This window comes from Eptesicus fuscus, chromosome 6 (genome assembly GCF_027574615.1).
Source record: "Eptesicus fuscus isolate TK198812 chromosome 6, DD_ASM_mEF_20220401, whole genome shotgun sequence".
In the NCBI taxonomy this organism is placed as follows: Eukaryota; Metazoa; Chordata; class Mammalia; order Chiroptera; family Vespertilionidae; genus Eptesicus; species Eptesicus fuscus.
This window is the reverse complement of record NC_072478.1, coordinates 45,986,993-46,011,462: the sequence shown is the minus strand read 5'-3', so window position 1 is coordinate 46,011,462 and position 24,470 is coordinate 45,986,993. Positions and strand designations below refer to the sequence as shown.

Sequence of the window (24,470 nt, the reverse complement as noted above, 5' to 3'; positions counted from 1 at the left end):
TGAATGTTATATAAGGGCTATATGAATGAAAAAAGCAAACAGTATTTGTTATGGTAAGATGATATTAATTTATATTTGGAAATGCTTATCTATTGTGGATTTAGTTGGTAATTGCTGATAATTTTTTATTTGGTCTGTGGATATTTATTTGCACTATTAATACCTTTTAATACATTTTTTCAATATACAATGGATTTTCTGATTACTTGAAATGTTAATTTTCACAGGTGAAAAGCAAAAAGGATGTTTAAGTACTGGTCAGCTGTTTTGTTTCTTGGATTCATTTTTTTGGAGTCAGAAGGAAGGCCAAGCAAAGAAGTAGGATATGGCCTTAAATCTTATCAACCTCTAATAAGACTGCGACACAAGGTACAGTCACCATTCTGAATTTTCTCATAAGTCCTAGTAATTAGGAGCTAAACTATTAGTTGTTTGGTTTCTTATTCATTCACGAGCACTTATTTAAGAATATGGTTTCAGAATATAATTTTCATATTATGACGAAAAATACACATTTTAAAACATAAAATGGTAGTAATTTTATAAATTTAGAATTTTGAAAATGTTGACAAAGAGATTGCTTATTTAAAAATATATTATTAAAGTTAACAAGTATTAATAGTTTTATAAAAGTAATTAAATGTGTTAAGACTTAATCATATTATTTCCACATTAATTTTAAGTTTAAAACTTTTAAAACTAAAGCAAAAGTGTTATGTTCTTAAATTTGTTATAAAGGTAAACTAAGAAAGGATTTTTATACTATGGGGAAATGCATAGGTTGGTAAAGGATTCATTTTTGTAGAAATAATGAAACATTTTAATTTTATAAAAATAATTTTTGGCTATAAATACTTCTTTATGTTAAATATATTCAAGTATAAAATAAATAGACATTTAGGTGTAATATGAATTATATACATTATAATAATTTAAGCTAGTGATTTTATTTTAATAACAGAACATGGTAGTATAAATAAACTTAATTAAATATTAAATCAAATAAAAGTTTATAATACATTTTGGTTTTCATAGAAAGTAGAAGACAAAAAACATACTAATTAGGAGAGAAAAAAATAGATTTTTAAATGTCTTATACTACTTGTCTTAATAAAAACTTTCAAAATAAACATATAAGCCAGAGAAAGATAAGTATCACATGATCTCACTCATATGTGGAATCTAATGAACCAAATAAGCTGATGGTCAAAAATAGACCCAGAGACATAGAAGGGAAGGCAGGGGAGGGTGGGTGGGAAGACATCAACCAATGAAGTTGTATGCATATATGCATAACCCGTGGACACAGACAAAGGGTAGTGAGGGTGAGTGGGGTGAACAGAGGAATGCTGAAAGAGGTTAATGGGGGAAAAAGGAAGACCTATGTAATACTTTCAACAATAAAGATTAAAAAATATTAAATATAATATATATAATAAATAATATATATATATATATTGATTTTTTCTTACATTCAACACACATCTTTGGTACTTACATTATATATATTTTTGCTAAGTTCTTTCATAATATTATAATATATATATATATATATATATATATATATATATAAAAGCCTAAGTGACCATTACGACCAGTTGACTGAATGGACCTGTTGACGAATGACCTGTCAACTGGTCACTATGATGTGCACTGACCACCAGGGGGCAGACACTCAATGCAGGAGCTGCCCCCTGGTGGTCAGTGTGCTCTCACAGCCAACCTCCCATGACCAGCCAATCTCCTGCAGTCCCTTCCCCTAGCTGGCTGGTCCTGATCATCCCCAATAGGCTCCCATCAGGATTGGGCAAGACAGCCCCGATAGGCCCCAATTGGCCCCAATCAGCACCAAGCCTGATCGCCAGCCATGCCAAGGAACCCTAGCCATGCACAAATTTGTGCCACAGGCCTCTAGTATCTTAATAAAATGACTGAGCTTTACTGGGATTTTTAGGTGGCAGGAACTAAGCTAAAATCTGAATTATATTATTTTATCTTCAAAACAATCTTATGAAGATGTACCTATTTTCATCTTATAAATGAGAACTCAAAATTCATAGAAACGTTAAGGAATTTTCTGAATACATAAATTTATTTAATATATTAGTTAGCTAGGCATAACATTCAGGATAGGTTTCATAGCCAGAAAAGTAAAAAATAAAATAAGAAAATTGTAAAAGTATACTTCAATGCCAAATATCATTGTAGAAATTTAGTCACATGTAAAAAATGAATATGTTCTTAAAGTTTATATTCTGGGTAAATACAAGGGAAGATTGGCCTTGTTCCACCATCTTTAAATTATCATTCATGTCATCTACTTTGGGACTAATACTCAGTTTTATCCTAGCCCAATAATAAGAAATAATAACACCTTTGTGAATATTGTCAAAAAACATTATTAATACAACATATTGGCTCATACTCCAACATACCCAGTGAATATTTATTCTGTACTGCGTGTCTGCCCTAAGTAATACATGTTGAGTTCAAAACGATGACTTTCTAATCCTGTTATTTCTATGCCATGAACACAGTAGATACTGTTAAATTGAATCTCTGAGAGTCTTTAATTAGTAATAATACTTGATTGCTGGTATTTAAAACAGAGAGACAGAGAACGTCATGGTGGTACTTAACTTTGAAACATCTTGGGAGAGAAGTGAAATTAAGCTACAAAAGGCATTTTGTGCGTGAGTGAGTGAGTTTGTGTGACCATGTGGAAGTGTGTATTTGACAGGAGCAGAGAGGCACCCTGAGTTGTGCAAGCCACTGCAAGAACCACCAGATAGTTTCTACTCACACCCAACCCCCACCTGACCACTGGCAACTACCTTTCCTACCCCAAGACCTTGAACATTAATCTTATTATAGCCTTTATATTTTGTCTGTATCAGTCATTATTTAGATTCTAGAAATACCTGGTCATCCTTTTTTCCACTGACTCTCATTGCAATTAGGCATATGTGCCACTTGATTACTGATGCTTTTCCAAACCATAATTGAAAATGGAATAGCCATAACCATTCCCTATCTCCAACTTTTTAAATTTATTTTCATTCATAGACCTCTTTACCCTTCCTTAAGATATATATTTCACTTATTTATTTACTTTTTTAAATGTTTCCTTCCATTTAGATGTAAGCTACTATTCATCTTGCTGTACACCTACACCTAGAACAGTGTTTGGCAGGTGGTAAAAACTCAACAAATAGATACAAAATGAATGACTCCATCTGCTGACTAGAATAAGACTGAAATTAAGATGATACATGTATTTGTATTATGTAGTGAATTATACATAATTATGTAGTTCATTATAATTATTTCATTAATTAGAGTTAGTTAATTAGGTATATTTTTATTTTTTATCATTTTATCAGAGTAAAATCAACAAAACGTTTAAACACTTTATATATATTTTAATATTATTACATAATTTTCTATTTATTTTTTCACCTACATAGTTTTATTTAAATTGCAAAAAATATAAATTCTACGTGTCTGTAAGACTGAGGTAATGCATAAGAGATTTTCTATTTGGATTATGTCTCACTAATATTAAGTATTAGTTATTGACTAGAAAACTAAAACATGGATAATCAATAAAATCAATCTCCAGTTCTGATTAGCCATTTTCCATATTTTCCCCGGAGGACTTTTAGTACATTGAATCTAATAAAATAATATGTATAGACCTCCTATTTGCCAAATATTTGTGTGTCAATTGTGTAATGAATCCCTTCTTGGGACCAAAAAGTGAAATGTGAGACTTCTGAGATTACATAGACATATTGTAGATATAAATATAAATATATGTGCATATTTATAAGTTTTACAAATATACATACACATAAAAATGTGATTGAAAATATATTTGTGCTTCAAGATAAACACAAGAAACATAATTTCATCATTCTGATTATGGAAATCTTAATTATAGTCCACAGTATGTGTCTGAGAGAGCTAATCATGTATTTCATACAATGTGTTTCTTCAACAAGCATTTATGGAATATCAAATACAGGGATTCATTAGCACTCTAGAATTGTAAAATACAATTACTAAATTCAAACCCTAAAAATGGTTATGTTATTTATTACTAGAGGCCCGATGCACAAAAATTCGGCAAGAGTAGGCCTTCCTTCCCCCAGCTGCCAGCACTTGCTGCCCTCCGGCACCTGGGACCCGGGCTGCCAGCACTGGCTTCCCTCTGGCACCCGGGACCCAGGCTGGCTTCCCATCCTTCAGAAAGGATGTCCGGAATGATGTCCAGAAGACATCTGGTCTAATTAGCACATTACCCTTTTATTATTATAGATTATTTTAAAGTAAACAGTGCATACTTATATTGTTTTAGATACTTTCATGTTGAAAGTAATTGTTGAAACATAATCTTGTAATAGTCCTGGATGCAGGGGATGTTATTTCTATTTATCCAAATGATATCATTAAATCTTGGAGAAGTAAAGTAACTTTCCCAAGGACAAGAGAGGGAACAGACAAAATCATTGAGATGGGCAAAAGGAACCAGAAAAAAATACAGAGGATAATGAAGGTAAAGCAACATTACACTGACCCTGAGAAAAAACATCTAATGCTCTTTCAGATGGTTCCTCCTGCTCCTCCATAAGCACAACCACAGTATTCCCATGTGCATTTCTTCACCAGACTGACATGAATGTCTTCTCCTAAATGTTGCTGTAGCTCTGGTTTAGGGCCATCTTCTCAATGAAGACTCACTGGGATGCATAGTGACCACCATAACTGCTGGTCTCATTGTCATGTGCATGAGTAATGAACTTCCTGAAGTCTCCCAAATTTTGAACCATCAGCAGTATTGGTGTTTCAAAGAGGTCTTGACAGAACTTAATATTCTCAGGCATTTACTATATATTAAGCTCTCTGTTTGGTTCATTCTATACAGTTGGTCATTTAATTTTGAGTATTCCTATGTGATAAGTAGTTTTATTACTGTTTTATAGATGAGGAAATTGGGGTTCACAAATGTTTAGTAATCATTTAATTTTACACACTGAGCAAGTTAGGAAGCAGGATTCAGGATTTAATACATATGTTGTCCAATGAGTACTTTTGGTAATACTTTGACCTGTAGGTCATATATTTCCTATTCTCCCCTCATTCTGATCACATAATAATAAGAATTTTATTTATTGGTTGCTTTGTGGCTGGATGAGACTTTGTGTCTAGTTCTGGCCAATGAGTTAGCACTGCCATGCAATGCATCTGGGCTGAACATTATCATTGTAAAATCTCCCTGAACTCTCTTTTGCCTTCAGCATGGCAAACAGATCTAATCCAGGTAGTGGTGGCTTAAATATCCAAAGTCTAAACAAGTAGGATGAATCAAACATGCAGTTAATTAGTGATTCTCTTGTAATGTGAAAGGAGGGGGGGAACTTTGGTTTTAAACCACTGAGATTTGGGTGTTGTTTGTTATCTGTCTCAATAAAGACAGAACTAGAATTTAAATCCGTATCACCTAACCACAAATCCTGGGCTCCTTTGCTGTACCATCTTGACTTTCTGTTTCACTTCCACTCTTTGTGATGTTCTTACTCTTTTATTCTCTACTAGAGAACTATGGACCATGAGGCTGCGGTGGGCACTGGGGCAGGTCTCGGCCCATCCTCCGTGCCCCTGCCCAGCCCCTCCCGCCACAGCCCCTGGCCCCCTGTCTGCCAGCAACCCCACTCCCGCCACAGCTGCTCACACACACTGACGGCTCTGGGCACCCACTGACAGCGTAGAGTGATTGGAGCCAGCAGCAGGTGCAAGCAGGGCTGGCGCCATCAGCGGGTGTGAATGGTGACTCCTGCCCCGATTGCCCCTCAGGAGCAGGGGGAGGTGGAGAAGCCCTCAGGGGTGATCAGGGCCGGCAGCCACCACTTGCACCCATTGATGGCGCCGAGTGATCAGGACCGGTGCTGGGTGCTGGCAGTGGGTGTGAGCAGTGACTCGGCACCACCTGTGGTTGCGAATAAAGCCGGTGCTGGCAGCAGGTGCGAGTGCCCGGTGGGACCGCAGCATGGGAGCAAAGAATTTTCAGTAACCACCAGAGGCTCGCCCCGATGACAGCGACCGGCATGGCACCCCGCCTTGGTCTGGCGCTCACCTACTTCACCACCCTGCCGTGGCCAATGCCTACCATGTTCCGTGTGTGCCCTCTGGTGGTCAGCACACATCATAGCGACCAAATGTTCAGTTGTTTGGTTGGTCTGCCGTTCGGTCTATTTGCATATTAGGGTTTTTATATATATATATGCTAGAGGCCCAAAGCGCACAGAATCGTGTGCAAGTGGCTTGCTTCTGCTTGCCTCAGCTGGCTGCCCTGCCCTCCGCCACTTGTAGCTCTCTGCCGCTAGTAGCTCACGCCCCACCCTGCTCACCACGAGAGGTGCTGCTCGTTTGGTTGTGACAGCATTACAGCGTCATGACCACAGGCCTTCTATTAATATAGACTAGAGGCCCGGTGCATGAAATTTGTGCATGGGTAGGGTCACTAGGCGCAGGCAATCAGGGCCGATCAGGGCCTTCCTTTCCAGGCTGCTGGCCGGGGCCTTCCTTCATTCCGCACCACCCCCCTTGTGGTCAGTGCATGTCATAGTGAGAGAGCAAACTCCCGGTCTCCCAGTTGAACTCCCAAGGGGATACTTTGCATATAGCTTTATATATGTTGTTTTTTATATATATTGTTTTTTTCTATTTTTTTCTGGGTCATAATTTCCCATCCCAATTTAACTTCCTATTGTATTTATAACCCTGTAATATGTGTGTATTAATATTTTAGCTTTTTACCATATACCTTCATTGACTGATTGTAAATCCTGTCAGGGTTGGTACCATATCTTACATCCCTTTTCTTACCTGTGGTACTGATCACACTGCCGCATTGCTTGCAGAAGACCATAATCAAAGTCAGGCTTGAGGGAAAAATCTTAGGACAGTAGGAGTGCTCTTTGAGAATACCTACTGGGACCACTTAAAGAACTTAAAATGCTGACATTTTTATGTGACTGGAGAACGCTATGTCTAGCTTTACAATGCAGACCTAATCCTGCTAACAAAAATTATCTTACGATTCCTTTACTACCTAGATCGAATTGCTTACCTGTGAGAGTAGTTACAAATGGGCCAAAGAGTTTGCATGGTTTAATAAGTCCAGAGAGTGTCACTATGCACAGTAATACAGTGCAATTCAAATAAACCACTTGTGGGAGGTGATTTTTACTCTTAGTATTTAAAAAAAAGATAGATGTGGATTCATGAAGAGTGGCAAGAGACAACTCTAGGGAAGGAGACAAACATTAAACAACTCATCAAAGCCATGACTGCTTAGAGGCTGGGAACCTTCAGGCAAACCCAGGAGCATTATTTCCTGACTGAGGAAAATTTGTGCCTTTCCATCTGAAATATCTGACTGCTTGAAGGATGCTCAAGGGAAGGCCCTTTAAAATAGTCATATGTTTTTTCATAGGTCAGGAAGCAATTCAGACCATTATTTGAGAGCAAAATTGGTGGTGAAGACAGGAGTAAAGGGGATCATGGGAAAAATCAATGAATTAAATGTTAAGGAATGTACTAATTACTGTATATTGATATATTTATTCTGCATATATCATAGTAGTTGAATATTATTAATAAATCTCAAATGTTTTTCTAATAGAGTAAATTATTTTTAAAAAATATTTTTGAAATTATATTTTTGAGAAATAACAGTATTAATGTATCCCATCTAGTCCTCATTTTGAGATTGTGCAAGAACTATTGAAGAATAATTTAAAAAATTGGAATCTGAGGTTAATAACATCAAAGAGCATATATTAGTTCCAAATTCTTTATAACTAGGAAGAATGAATCTAAGAAATTTCCTGAGTTTTAACAAAAATACTGTAATATTCCTTTAAGAGTCCCAGGCAAAAATCAAAACACAAAAATGGCTGTTAAACTCTTTTTATTAGTAATGCCCTGCATTTATATTACCCATGGTGTAGATGCTTTCTTAATGTTATAATTCTCAACCTAAATGCCTAAAAGGGATGCTCTATATTATAATGATGATTCTCTTTACAAGGGGTTATTTTCAGCTTATCTGCTTCTATTTCATCTTCCAAAAACTAGTAGGATAGAGAAATCTGTGAGTAACCTTTGTTTCAGTGTGAGTGGTTTGAAATAGTTTCCTATTTATAAGCTAGTATGGTAGTCTGCCATACATAGTTTCATGAACAGTGACAGAAGACACAAGATTCCTGGGTCAGAGATAATGGATGGTTTATTGCTCATAGCAGTAGCCAGGGTTTAAGCTGTTTCCTTGAGCCCAAAGTAAAGAGCACCAGGTAGTAACAGTACACACCATGGAGTATGTTACATGAGAGTTCGATGAGTTGAAGGATGCCATTTCTTTTGTATGGGCCATAAGCATGCCTATTCATCGCACAAGAAGAAACCATTTTCTTTATCATACTGGATAGCAAGTAGTCTTGCCTTTGCTCTGAATGAAGATACAGTCTCTGTTTTCTAAGGTTGTAAATGCACTTGCCCTAGCTCCAGAGGGAAACATTATTTTTATGTTCCAATGCTGTTTACTATACAAACATTTTTGAACATATATTCCAGAGCAATTTTCAGTCAGTGACTCTGCTCATGAGATGTGGAAACATGAGGGAGCCATGGCATACTGTCTCACAAACACATTGAGAGTACCATGGTTTACAGTTAACTGGGGGCGGAATTGCCACTAAATTTGCCAAAAGCCAAACGTAAATGCTGTGTGGGTTTCAAAGTTGATTTGAAAACTTAGAAAAGTTTTCATGGTGATAGCTCCCTCCCTACCTCTTTCCTGGTTAACTTTGTCCATTCATGAACTTTAAGAGAAAAGAAAAAGTTTTCTTGACCATTGAACGAGTTGTTTGCATGTTTATTCCTTCAAAACAGGGTATATTTTCTAATGGGTAAAATTAGCATGCTGTGGACTGAATCGGGATATGTCTGACTTCTAAAATTGTTAAGATAAGGATCTACTACAGAAAATCACTTGATCCCTTTGAGAGTGGATCTCAGTGTGGTACTGTTACTGCATATGTGTAAGATGGTATGCAAAAATGATACCCCGGTACACCTTTTGACCCTACTTTAAAAACACTTTCATTACAGCTTTAAAAGTAGCTGTAATTTGGAAAATATAGAGCTGCTTTTTGGTGAAGATTTGAAGTTTTGAAATGTTAAAAATATGATGCATTAGCATTCTCTTTACATCTATTTTTTTAAAAATATGACAAAGTAGCCAAATAAAGTAAAAATTTATTTAGTACATTAAAGTCAGGTTTGTCAAATTCTGGAAAACTCTAGGTATTTCCTATGTGTGGGCAAATGTGATGTTCCCACCACCAGAGTATGGATTTTTAAGTGACCTGAGTCACAGAGCTTCCTCATACCCAACTCAATAATTAAAAACAAAAATTATCTTGATAGTTGAAAAAATATATGGCTTTATTTGTTTCCCTGAAGAGTCACTGATGCTTTTACTAATGCAGAAGCACCAGAATATCAAGACCTAGAAACAGGTTTTTTTTACTGTTCATTTTCTTTTGATTGACTTCCAAAGAAAGCCTTCTTGTGTTTAAGTATAGTTATATTTTCTCACCATGTCTCTGGGAAGTATAGTGCTGGATCATATCAGTTTGCTAAAGAAAAACAAACTATTAATTCACCCAAATCTACATTAATTAAGTGTGTTTAGCTAAGTCCTAATCAAAATATAAAAGTGTGGTTGTTTTGAACAGGTGAATTGAGTAAAAATACATTTATCTAATCATTAATATTAATGCATTGGCAAGCTATCATTTGCATTTACTACTCCAATGTGTAAATTAATTATAAGTTGCCCTGTATATCTTTTATTATTAAAATTCTATTGTGAATTCAATTAGCAAAGCTATATATTATAAATGAAAGAAATATCCTGATTTATGAGCTTGACATTTAGCATGGTTAAGAGATAAAAACTTTATAGTATACTAGAGTCCCAATGCATGAAGATTCGTGCAAGAATGGGCCTTCCTTCCCCTGGCTGCTGGCACCACATTCGTTCCGGCTGGAGCTGCCTTTTCGCTCTGGCCCAGAGCTGCCTTCTGCCTTCCCATGCTGCCAAGAGGCCCGGAGCAGCTGGGGCAGTGCCCCCGGCCACTCGGCGCCTGCGTATGCAAATTAATCCACTATCTTTGTTGGGTTAATTTGCATACTCACTCCTAATTGGCTGGTGGGCATCACAAAGGTATGGTCAATTTGCATCTTACTCTTTTATTAGTGTAGATAAACTACAATTGAAAAGATTGGTATTGTTTTTAACTAATATAACTCACTGCTGATTGCTGGCATCAGTTCCCCTGTGTGTAAACTGAGAGTTTGTTTTTAGAGCCACACAACAATAGAAAATACTCAGTAAGTTATATATATATCAGATAAGAAAACTGAGAACCTAGGAAACAAAATAAAACAAAACAAAAACAAGGCAAAGTTCTTTGGTAAAGGTTACACTACTAGGTGCTGCTCAGCTAAGATTTGATTTCCTGTCTTCCAGAATAGTTCTCTTTTCCTTTAACACACTGCCCCCTAAATTAAGGCTTTTCTTTAAGTTCAGTTTTTATCAACAAAAAGGTATGTTCAGTCATTATTTCAACAAATATTTATTAAGTATCTACTACACACAAGGTACTGAGCAAAATAATTCAAATTGAGTTCTTAAATGCATGTATTGATTTGTCTGTGATTATTAGTGAAGCAAACATCTCAAATGAATTGATTGAAAACACTATTCAAGACCTTATTTAAATGTGCAACCAAGGGGACAATGCTTCAGGGAGAGCCAGTGCAAAGTTTGCTTTATAGGCCCGAGGCGACAGGAAAATAAATGGGGGTGACTACATATATTTGCTGGACTAGGCACTAGAAAAACATGTTTAGTTACATGTTTTGAACTAGCTGCCAGGTTGTCTGAAGGTGATTGCAAGTTTATCAGCTGTGTGGGCTGTCAATCACTACACTATCAATGAGTGGAAACATCCAACAGAAATGCTTTATTAAATACTAGTAGCCCATCCCGCGATATCACGTGCAGTAGGCCGCCCGCTGCTTCTGTGGGAGCTGGCGGGAACCGCAGCGCGTGGCAGGGAGCCGCACGGCTTCCGTGGGAACCAGGAGGGACCTGCGCCGATTCCACGGGAGGCGGGCCCACCGTCTCCTCTCCGGGCCTGCGCTCGGCCACGGAGGCTGTAGGCTGGCCCCCTGTCTCTGTCTCCGTCTCCACTCGGGGCCTCACCTGTGTATGCAACCCCCTCCTGTCTGGTCGTGACCTGTTACAGAGTCCCAGCCTAATTTGCGTATTTCCTCTTTGTATAGATAGATGCTGTTAGAAATTTGCTTACATATGCTCTCAGAAATGCTGTTAATGTGGGGTTTTTCTCTCTCTTGAGGTAGGGGTCGCTTTTTCTGGATGTTTTAATAGACTATTTTTATAGAGTATATGGCTTTCCTCATATATATCTTACGCATATTTTGTCAGATTTATATTTATGGATTTTATTTTGGGGGGTGTTATGAAAATGGCATTGTTTACCATTTCAAATTCAACTTGCTCATTGCTGTTATAAAGGACTTTTTATTAATTTCTGTATATTAACCTGTGTGCACATTTCTATGTGGACATACATTTACAGCTCTCTTGCAAACTTGCTGTAAATCACGTATTAGTTCTAGGAGTTATGTCAAATCAAATTTTTGACATAGTTAATTGTTATCGGCAAGCAAAGACAGTTTTCTTTCTTTCTTTCCAATTTGCATATGTTTTATTTTATTTTCTTGCATTATCAGACTTAATTCTGATATGGTGTTGAACAGGAGTGGTCAGAGAAGGTACCTTTGCCTTGTTTCTGATATTTGCACTAAGGCTTCTAGTTCTTTATCCTTAAGTGTAATGTTAGCTGTAGGGTGTTTTGTTTTGTTTTGTTTGTTTTAGATGTTCTTTAATTAAGGTGAGAAAATTCATTTTTATTCCCTGTTTGGAGAGAGTTTTTATCATGAATAGGTATTGAATTTTGTCAAGTGAGTTTTCTGCATCTGTTGATATGATCATGTGATTTTTCTTCTTTAGCCTGGAGATGTGATGGATTACATTCATTAAATTTTTTAATGTTGCATCAGTTTGCATAGGTGTTATAAATCCCACTTGTTCATGGTGCATAAGTCTTTTTATACATTTTAAAATTCCATTTGCTAATATTTTATTGAGGATTTTTGCATCTATATTCACATGAGATATTTGTATTTAGTTTCCTTGTAATTTCTTTGGTTTTGATAGTAAGGTAATGATGGCCTCATAGGATGAGTTAGGAAGTATTTTTTCTGCTTCTGTCTTCTAGAATAGATTGTAGAGAACTGGTACAATTTCTTCCTCAAATGTTTGGTAGAATTTACCAGTGAACCCATCTGGGTGGGCATGGCACTTTTTGTTTTAATTATTGATAACATTTCATTAACACATATAGATCTATTCAGATTGTCTATTTCGTTTCATGTATTGGCAGATTGTGTATTTCAAGAAATTAGTATATATCATCTAAATTATTGAATGTGTAGGCATAGAGTTGTTTATAGTATTTATCATTTTTGATGTCCATGAGATCTTTCAATCATTTAAAAATTTTCTTTATTTTGATAAATGTCTTAATGACCTCAGTTATTCAATTTTTTTTAAAGATTTACAGTAGTTAAATTAAGGTCAGTCATTGGAAAAGTCAAATAATATAAAATGTCAAAAGAATATAGTTCTATTTACTAGTCCAATTTACATAGTTTCTCAGCATATTTTATCAGTTAAGTTTCTATAAATCTTCTATAAAGACCTCAAAAAGGCTAGTGTTCTGACAATACTACAAATAAACAATGCTAAAATAAATAAACAAAAAATGTAACAACATACATTTTAAAATACATATTTTGAAATATTATAAACATTTTTTCTTAATTATGAGAAGGTTTAGGAAATTTTTGAGGGGGATTATGTATCTCATATTTTATTTTTCTGTATTGTGTGTTCAACACCCCAAGTCACATCTCTTTCCATCACCATTTATCCTCTCTATACCCTTCTCCACCTCTCCTCACCCTGCTCTCTCCAGCAATCACCATACTGTTGTTCATGTCCATGATCATTTTTCTCTCTTTTTTCTTTTTTGCTCAATCCCTTCCCCGCCACCAACATCCAGCCTTCCAAGGCCCACCCCTGAGAGCTGTCAGCCTGCTCTCTCTGAATCTGTGCCTATTTTGCTTGTTAGTTCGTTTTGTTATTGTGTCTCTCAATAGTTTATTCCCTTTTATTGGTGACTAGTATGCCTCCATATGAATATACCACAGTATTTAGCTTTGTTTTTAATCCATATTTCTATTGATGGAAACCTGTTGAAACTTTTATAAATAAAGCTGCTATGAACATACTTGCATACTTGTTCAAGACTTTTTTTGGAGGGAGGGGTATATATTCTCATTTCCCGTGGGTCAATAACTAGCAGCAGTATTCTTAAATAAGAAACTACCAGAACTTTTTTCTGAATTAGATATATAATTTTACCATCCCAGCAATAATGCATGCAATATACAGTTATTTCACATTTTTGTGATATTATCTGTTCTCTATATTTTAATTTTAGCCATTCTGAAGGGTGGTATTGGAAAAGTCAAAAAAGTCATTATAGTGTTTATTTGAATTTCCTTGATGATTAGAGGCACTGAGCATCTTTTCATTGTATACTGGTCATTCACAAATTTGGTTTTGTGAATTTTCTGTTCAAATATTTTGCCCATTATTTGTAATATACTTTTTAAAATATGGAACGCTTCAGGAATTTGCATGTCATCCTTGTGCAGGGGTCATGCTAATCTTCTCTGTATCATTCTAATTTTAGTATATGTGCTGCCGAAGCGAGCACTATTGTAATATTTTATTATTCAGTTGTTTAAGTGCTTTATTTTTCACATGTGCTTCAGAGAAATATAATTATTTATGAAAATATTTATGTCATTGTAAAATTTCCAACAAGATAGAGCAACTGTTAGCCTCTTTGATGAGCTTTAAGAGAAAACATCATGAAGACAATAAAATAAGTCCACATTTGGACAAAAGTTTTAAATATTTAAATAGTAATTGAAAGGTGTAACTTCTAATACAAATTAGATATGGCTAAAATATGTATTATAATATATCTGAAGATATATATGTATGCATATTTATATATTATATATTTCTATCATGTATATATTTAGGATTAATATATTTTATTCTAAAACATAATTGTTTTTTACTGATGTTTCATTGTTAAAAAAAAAGGCATTCATCTCCAGCAATTAGTTTGAGCTGCTAAAGTTAATCAGTCACACTCAATTTAAGGTCTAAAATAGTATTTCCGTAGTATATCATCTCTATAACTCACTTCTCTGAGAGAATTAATGATATGCAAACGAGAAATGGCAGAAATACCATTGAAAAGAAGGAATTAAGACTTCAATTAGGAAAGGAAAGAGTGAAAGAACACACAACTATTGTAATGAAAGAAATTATCTTGTATTATTGCATTGTATTAGAGTTTTAACAAGTCTTTAAAATAAATTACTACTTCATTTTTAAAAAATAAGAAAGTAAAAAAGATCCATTCTTCTAAGTTCTACATTTCTGTCAGTACTGTAGGTATGTGGCAAGTATTAATATGGTTTCAACAATATACTACTTTCTGTACCAATTCCATTTTAATTAAATTGTGTTAGCTTTTTATATTTATACTGGAGGCCTGCTGCACAAAATTCATGCATGGGTAGTGTCCCTAGGTCTGGCCAGTGATCAGGGCTGATCTGGGCCTTCTAGCTGCCTGCTGGGGCCTCCTTTCCCCAGCTGCCAGCTACCAGCCAGGGCCTTCCTTCATTCCACGCCACCCCCTGGTGGTCAGTGCACATCATAGTGAGTGATAGAACTCCTGGTCTCCTGGTCAAACTCCTGTGGGGACACTTTGCATTTTATCCTTTTATATATATAGATTTTATTTTGGATTTATAGATACTTAAGAGATATATGTGAATAAATTTTATGACTCTACTAAGCTTGTTATATTTAAACAATATTATATTGAAAAGAATTTAAGGCCACCTTGCTTGTTCACAGAACTATTTCTTTCCTACAAATGGGGAACATACATTAATCAAGTATTGAAGATCTTAACAGAGTACTAGTATGCAGGCATCTATTATTATTATCAGATTACTAGTTTCTATTCTATTTTATTCTTAGCTTTAAGGTTACATGGGTATAACAATAATAACAACAAAATAATAATACAAGAAAATGGAAGGCAAGCAGACAGTTAAGCAAAAAGCCTTTTGATTCTATTCCCACTTCACCTAGAGCATCTCTGATTTATTTTGATTCATAAAAAGTGTTGTTTGAGTAAAATATTTCTGTTGCTTAATAAAAATTAAATTATTAGACTGAGTGGTCTCAATTACCTAGTAATTTTGTAAATTGGGATTTCAAATGGTTTACCTAGTTCCAAAAATCAAATTTATCCCAAAGGATAAAGAGTAGCTAAAACTAAATATATATTTTAAACATCAAGGATAACACCTTTTTCTAGGAGATGAATTAAATATTTTAGAAGTATAATTGCATTTATTTAGACATTTGTTACAAAAGCATTAGTGAAAGTTAAAGTAAAAATGTATCTTATCTGTCTATAAGTCTAATACCTTCATTTTGCTAATAAAAATCTATGCCCTAATTGTTATATGCCCAAGTTTCAAAATCAAGTAATAATAGATTTTGGAATAAAATTCTGGTTTCCTAATAAAGAGTAGATAGGGACCTAACACATTAATATCTTTTCTGGTCTATTTGTTTAAAGCACTCTATCATAGGACTTACATACATGTAGGATAGATAGGTATTATATTTAGAAATATTTCCATCACAAGTATATTTCTACCAAGTCTACTGGATTTACAACTCCTATATAGAAACTTTTCTTCAACACTTGATTCCAAATAACTATGCGTTTTCCCTGAAACACAATACCTTTGAAATTTTCACTGTGAAATCCCAGCCTTTATTTAAGACCTTCACTGTATAATAAAATGCACCTTTAAAACATAAATACAATTTTTTATGCTATACTTCAGAACCTATTGTTGTGTTCAATGTTCCTCTCTTTGGTAACTGTTCTTCAAAATCTTATAATTTTTGTCCTTTTGAATGTTATAATAAAGTCCCTTATTCACCACAGAGAAGTCTATATTCATTGCCCCTGAGAACATTATTTCTCTGAAATGTTCTGCTGAAAATGGATTCTAATGACCAAGTCATTCGGAGAAAACTGCCTATTATGCTTCTGTGGAAATCCACAATGCACAAAAGTATATTAAAGCCTGAGAAATATTCTAAACTTTGCTTAACCTAGAATTTCCCAAATAAATGGACTATTGAAATTTTTGAATACCTTCTGATGTTCTGGGGAACACAATTCTGAAAACTCTGCTCTAGTGACTTTTAGAATTATTCCTGCTGCACATACCAGAGGACTTGGGATTCTGTGGAAGCTAACAATGTTAAAGGTGAAGGTGGCAGAAATGTGTTGTTTTTATTGCTCTACAATATCCTATTACACAAAAATCACAATTGGTTATGCATTCCACTATTGATAGATATTTGAATTGTTTCCATTTGGGGGTTATTGTGACTTTCTTATATATGCCTTTTGTTAGACACGTATATTCATTTCTCTTGGAGTATAATTGTGAGTTCATTGGGCTGCCATGTATTTAACTTTAATGTGTAATTTCAAAGTGTTTGTGCCAGCATATCTGTTTTTATAAAATATTTCAGAGTTGCTCTTAGGAATTATTTTAATTCAAGACCTTCCTTTTGTCTACCTAGATGGAAAGAAATGAGATGTGAGCAGATGATATATTATTGCTGCTGCTGACAAATGTTGAGTAGAATAATTACAGTATGATTAAATGACTGAATATTTATCTTTCAAGTAAAAAAATGCTACAATTGAGGCTCCAAAATTTCTTACTAAGGCCATTTTTGAAAGTATAATACATGGAAATTAGTATGCAATATCTGACACAGAAAAAGTCATTCTTCAATTATGAATTTACCCTAATGATAAACAAATCCCGTAACTTTATAGTTTAAGATTTTCTGGAAGACATATTCCTCTTTTGACATATAAGGAAAAAGTGACTATCAATATAAACTTCCCATAGCCTTTGTATCTATTATAAACAACAAAGGTCCTAATTAAATATCTATAATAATAAAAGCATAATATGCTAATTAGACCAGACAGCCCAACAACCTTCTGGACGTCCTTCCAGATGGCCTTCCGGATGAAACTGGGGCTGCAAGGGCTGAGACCTTTGCACGATTTTCATGCATCTGGCTTCTAGTTTAATATAAAAGTCTCTCAGGTATGGTATTGCATAATTATAATCTTTAAAATAAGACATTGACGCAGCTTCTATCCTCAATCCATACTAGGATTAAATTCAACATTTTCTTTTTGTAATGTTTGCTGATAATTAGCAAAACAAGATTTTACTATAGAAAACATTTCTCTGAAAGATAGCCTGCCACTGGGAAGCATGATACTTTATCTAAGAGAAGTTTGGGATTTTTGAACTGGCATTTTGAATCACCTAGTAGTCTTTAAGCTAGTCCAAATTTTCCAGAAGTGAAGAATTAGCTGAACATAATGAAGCAATGGCAAAATCAACAAAGCAAAATAAATAAATAAATAAAAATAAAGAGCACTGCAATACTTCAGTGGTTTTCTTTTTTTTAAATATTATTTTATTGATTTCAGAGAGAGGAAGAGAGAGGGAGAGAAGTAGAAATATCAATGATGAGAGTCATCAGTTAGCTGCCTCCTGCATGCCCCTTATTGGGTATCGAGCCATAACTCAGCATGTGCCCTGACAGGAAATCAAACCATGACCTCCTGGTTCATGGCTGGATGCTCAACCACTGAGCCACACCGACAGGGTTGGTGGTTTTCATTTGTATTGACTGGAACACCAAAGTCTTATGTTACTGCCATGTTTTCCCACCTGCACTTGTAGTACCTTCCAATGTTGAGTGCTATTTAATATTCAACTTTGTGAATATCTTATTTTTCTTATAATGCTATTATTATTAATTGTAGACACTTGCTAAACCTAGATGTTTACTAAAATTACCTGACTACAAAGGTATAGACCCCTATGCTTCTGAAAGACATAGGCTTACCTATTTTTTGAATTATGTGCAAACTGCTAGTATCACCAATTTTCTAAATGAAGCTGATGTAGCTTCTTTCTTCCTTTTCAAACTGTAGGAAAATCATAGTCTTAATCAGTATTGGCTGCTATTATAAAAATGCCGTAGGTAGGTTGATTTAAGTCATAACCATTTATTTATCACACTTCTGAAGGCTAGGAAGTCAAACATCAAGCCAACAGATCTGATGTCTGATGAGAGCATTCTCACTGGTCCATAGATAGCAGTATTCCTGTTATTTCATCACATGTTCAAGGGACATAGAGGACATGCACTCTCTCAGTTTTTTCTTATAAGGGCACTGATCCAATTTATGAGGACTCCATTCTTATGACATCATTACCCACCAAACACTGCACCTCCAAATGACTCAAATATCTACATGTTATTAGCAGAAATTAGTCATCAACATATGAATATTGAGGGACACAAGCATTCAGTCCATAGGAATAATTTCAAAATTACTTACTTCCATCATTGTCTTTATTGTTGTCATCAGTAATATAAACCAAGAAAAATGATTTCTGGCAAAGAAAATGATCATCTATTGTGAATTTTACATATTATCTGCCACAAAGGATAACAACTACTGACTTTCAACACAAAAGTCATATTTAGTGTCTTCATGGTGAAACATTGCATACACCTGCAGAAAAAAAAATATTTGTTTTTTGTTTTTTTTTGGTCAGAATTGTTTCTTTTTAAAGATTTAAGAATACTTTAAGAATTATAGCTGTACTGACTCTAAGGGATTCTAAAACAGTGGTTATAAATCTTGACAGATTGCCAGGCCGGAGCGACTCAACTGGTTGAGCATCACCCTGTGCACCGAAAGGTTGCTGGTTCAATTCCTGGTCTGGGCACATACTTGAGTTGCAGGTTTGAGCCCCCATTCTGGTCTGGGGCATGAATGGAAGGCAGCCAATCAGTGTTTTTCTCTCTCTCTCTCTCTCTCTCTCTCTCTCTCTTTCTCTCTCCCCCCAGATGTCCTTGGGTGAGGATTACAAAAATTAAATCTTGAAAGATTTTCAGAATCATCTGGGAGCATATAAGATTGCAGATGTCTTGCCCTACCTGGTTTGGCTCAGTGGATAGAGCATCGGCCTGCGGACTGAAGGGTCCCAGGTTCGATTCCGGTCAAGGGCACATCCCCGGGTTGTGGGCTCAATCCCCAGTGGGGTCGTGCAGGAGGCAGCCAATCAATGATTCTCTCTCATCGTTGATGTTTCTATCTCTTTATCCTTCCTTCCTCTCTGAAATCAATAAAAATAAATTAAAAAATAAAATAAAATTGCAGATGTCTTGTCCATTTCCTTAAAAAATTAAATTAGAGCTTCTGGTTCCTGTATGAACTAAAGTTCAGTTTAAAAGTCACAAATATATGTTTAACTTAGAAATTATGTGTAATAAGATTATATGAAGAGATAATGTAGATTTATAAAATTTGTATAGAATTTTTAATATTTCAAAATTTTAAAATGTATGCATAAAATATATATATATTTGAATAAAATAGACATATGTATAAAAAATACATATATATAAAGATATGTAAGTATAAGGTATGCATATATGTGGAAAGTATATATATATATTGCATAAAATATATATAATTTGAATATAACTAATAAAGAAAATGGTCCCATATAAAGGGAAACTCACTTTGGTAACTATTTGATTGCAAATGTTGAAAGGTCAAAGAAAATAATAATGCAGCAACAGTAATCAGATATTATGTAAGTGTGTGATGCATAGGATGGGTGGTTGACTATAATATGCCCATGATATTAGCAGAGGAAAATTAAACTTAAAATCTGTGAAGCCACAGACAGATTCTGGGAGAATGAACTCCAAACAAATAAGAACAGAATTTCTAGAGGGAATATTTGAATTATCCCTTTAATTGCAGGTTGGCTGGGGAAAGATGCATATAAACTTTTAATGACAACTTATGGTGAAAGAAATCCCAGAAGGAGGCAACACCTTTGTTCAGGACAGATTGGTCCTGTTCATAATTAAGAAAATATATTTGCTTTTAACCATAACTGATACTAGTTTAAGATTATTAAGCAGGATACCTATCTCCCAATTAAATCTCCAATATTAATTTACCTTTAAAATCTCCCAATATTAATATACCTTTATTTAAGTATGTATTAGTGCAGAGATTTCAACAGTAGATAGATACCCTTATACATTCAAAGAGATAGGTAATTTTTCAAGCAAAAATTGAGGCAACTGCAGGGTGCAATGGAAATACATAGAATGGTCATTGAATCTGGTTTTGGCAGTGGAGTAAGTGAAGAAAACACTTAGTGGAAATTCAGAAGAAAAATGTTGGTGTTACTTGGTAAAAAAAAAAAAAAAAGCAGGAAATGTGTTCTATGCAGGAGAAAAGATAACTATATTAAAAAAAAACTCTGAGAACGAGTTTAATGTTTTCAAAGATTAAATGTTTTTAACATATAGGAAAATAGGCAGAGGCAGTTACTCAGTTTAAAGAGATGAGAAGCATAGAGGTAATGGGAAAGTACTGTAAATAATAGTAAAACCTTTGAATATTATCCTAGGGTTGAGAAGTCAATGAAAGGGGCTTAAAAAGAAGACATAATAAAATGTTGGTAATTTCATACACCTTAAAGGTGAATAAAATATTTTGGTAATTTTTTATAAAACATCATTTTGTAAAGCATATTTTTATCAGACTTTATTTTAGTTCATCATACTTTGGAAAGGCTAGTAATTCTGAACAATAATCTGAGGCTCACATTGCACTGTTGTCTGGCTAGAAGCTTAATGGGCTTGAAAGTTAGCAGTAATACTACAAACCCATTTCCTTAAGGCTGTGGTTCGGAAAGTGTGTTTGGAGAATTAACCCCATCAGCATCCCATGGGAATTTGTTAGAAATGTGAATTTTCAGGTCCCACACAAATCAACTAATTTGCCTTCTTGATACTTCTGACTGATGATAACATTTAAGAATTATTGCCTTAATGGAAAAGCATGCGTCAAAATATTTCAGTCTTCCTCACTTAAAGATTTTAACATAAAAAGTAATTTCCCTTATCTGGCTGGTGTAACTCAGTTGGTTGAGCTTTCTCCCATGCACCCTGAGATTGCCAGTTCGATTCCAGGTCAGGGCACATGCCAGGGTTGCGGGCTTGATTCCCAGTAGAGGGCATGCAGGAGGTAGCCTATAGATGTTTCTCTCTCATCGATGTTTCTATATTTCTCTACCTCACACTTCCTCTCTCTGAAATAAATAAAAAGAAAAAACAATTCCCCTTTTACAACCAAATTAAATCAAAATTTCAAAATATAAGTATCCATGCATTTAAATAATAATTGTTCCTTATCTTTAGATGTTACAGTATGTTATGTGTTTTGATGTATTAAAAATCATCTGGTATATTGGGTAATCATTCTTTTTTTTTATTAAATACTTTCACATATGCCTGTTAAATAGTCTTACAATGTAGAGTGAGTTACTCTGAATAACTTGCAATCACCAATAAGTGGATAAAACTCTTCATTGCAGCTTTGAAAACATGCTATTTTGAACTAAAATCTATGTCCTTGAAGCTTTCAATAACTGATGCTCACTCTGCTCTGTGGATTATATATAACATAGTTAAGATTCTTTCCACAGAGAAACCCTGGAAATATTTGAACATGGCTATCAGATTCCCTAAAATACTCTGTTCCTCAAGTTGAAAATCTCTAGTTTTATTAACCATTATTTATATGACTTGGCTTCAAGTCCTCTGCCTTCATACTTTATTGAATGTAGTCCACTTTACTCCTTCCCTGTGAATTGAGATGATGCCTGGGATACAACCCAGTTCTCTAGATGTGATCTTCCCTCAAGTAAACTCAAACTTCCTTCTGAATATAACATTTGTATTAAATTACTTAACTTATTAATAAATTAGTTGTTCCTTTTCTCTTGTTTTCAGTCTTATTAAAGATGACTCATATTAGGCACTCTAGAATCAACAATCTAGAATCAGATTATGTGTTTTTGTTTTGTTCTGGGTTCTTTTGGGGGGAAGCAGGGTGGAGATGTTGTTCTTTCCTACCTTGTTAATCAGGCAATTTTCTTATGAATTTGTGTGTATTGAGAGCTAAACCAGTATGTTACTGTTGTTGGTTTTGTTGTTGTTATTTAGAAGTATTATATTGTGTGCATTCACTCATTTCTTTATGTACTTTTTGATTTTTTATTGAATTTATTGGGGTGACATTGCTTAATAAAAGTATATAGGTTTCAGGGGTACAATTCTATAATATATCATCTGTACATTGTATTGGGTGTTCACCACCACAAGTCAAGTCTCCTTCCATCACCATTTATACTCCATTTATTCTCTCCTATATCCACTTACTCTCCTTTCCTTCTGGTAATCATCATACTGCTGTCTTATTAAATATTAAACATTCCTGTTTTATTCATTTTTGCCACTTATATTTATGTTATTTTTAAAATAACATATCATTTTGTATATAATTATGTAAGATGACCACAATTTACAAAATGTTGACATAATTATAGATACATTGAGAATATGAATGAATATTCAAATAGATGCAAGGACACACTTGTTCTAGAATAAAACCAGGTAATTCCTCATTCCATAACAATATTATAAAATGTGAAGTGAAGATCTACTCATCTCCTCTTGTGATAACCTTGAAAAGGGAAAATAAAAAATAGTATATGGTGACTTTTACTAGTACTTAATCAACCCATTCTGCTTTCTACAGACGCTCAGCTTGTAGGTGTACAAAACATATTGCTTTTGAAAATTGTTCAGGCATAAACTTGAACTCTTCTTTGTATGTTTTATGAATCCATGCTTCTCTTTTTTGGAGGTGGAGAAGTGTGGAAAGGGGAGGATGGAGTTCACTGAAACCATGAATTTGAATGTGATTATAATAGGGATATTTAGTCATTATAATCCCTTTAGTCTTTACATTTTACCAATATTTTTCTAAGGTTTTATTCTCTTAATGGAATTCCAGGAAAAGCGAAAAGAACATTGAAGATTTTTTTTCTTTCTGCATGGCAATCATAATGAAATAGTAGGCCTATTATTTGGTAGATTTTCCCCAATTGCAAGTAAAGTTATAAACCAGTATATAGCCAAAGAGATTTAGGCTCACTTTAACTTTCATTAATTAGAGTAATCGTATACAAGCCAATATAAGAAAATAACATTGCAATGTTTTATTGGGGCAGAATTTGAATTACTTTTTTTTTCATTTAGAGGTAAGTCAGTCATGATGGTGAAGAACAGGAAATCTGCAAAGTTCCAAACTCTGAATTGCTGTATTTTATACACTCACACTGCTGCATTTCTTCATAGATTTCCTTAGATTTGGTGCACCAGAAAAATTAAGTCTTTGTGGATACAAAATAAATAAATTTTCTATCACAAAGAAGTTACCACTTAAAAAAATGTATATATATTTAAATAGTCCTGCCTTGGTAATTCACAAGATAATGAATAATGCTAAGATATTATTTATACTCTTGGATTTAACCAAATATTCAAATAGACATTATTTCATTTAACTATAGAATATACTTCATCTTTCAAAATCTAAAATTGTTATTTTCCAAAATGGAAGTGATTATTGAGTGCCTAGGAATAAAGTTTTGAACTCTGAAAAAAGATAAAAATCTATAGCTCTTATTTTGATAAACATTTTGAAAGACAAAAGGAAAGAAAAGAGAGTAAAGAAAGTCCCCAGGCAAAATACATTTGAATTAAACCACAAAGATTGCCAGAAATTCAGCACTAAAAAAGTAACAAAAAGGTAATTTCATTTTAGGCAGTGTCAATTTTTAAAAGCGTCCCACAGAGCCATAATGCTTTAAAAAAATAATAGCATGCTACATATTCATTATCCAGAACTGAAAATTTTATAAATATCCTATATATTGTTAATGTTGCCAGTGGAATGTAAATACGGTCAGGACATAAATGAGTAAACAAATACTGTTTTCAATATTTAAATTTGAGAAAGAATAGCAAAAATAAATGGGAGTCAAGAAGAGGGAGAGTGGGAAAGGAGAGAAGAAATATA

General features: G+C 34.3%; 1 protein-coding gene and 1 non-coding gene across 4 annotated transcripts in view; one reads left to right on the top strand and one right to left on the bottom strand.

Annotated features, from left to right (window-relative positions):
- Positions 1-243: 243 nt before the first annotated feature.
- FSTL5 (follistatin like 5) overlaps positions 244-24,470 on the top strand; it is a 554,870-nt gene continuing 530,643 nt past the window's right edge. For all 3 annotated transcript variants that reach the window (XM_054717664.1, XM_054717663.1, XM_054717662.1), the window contains exon 1: positions 244-369. In XM_054717664.1, coding sequence (XP_054573639.1) covers positions 244-369 — 126 coding nt within the window. The remainder of the gene's footprint in view (positions 370-24,470) is intronic.
- On the bottom strand, positions 13,897-14,003 carry LOC114233492 (U6 spliceosomal RNA). The gene has a single exon (XR_003619630.2). It is a non-coding gene; the product is annotated as a U6 spliceosomal RNA (small nuclear RNA).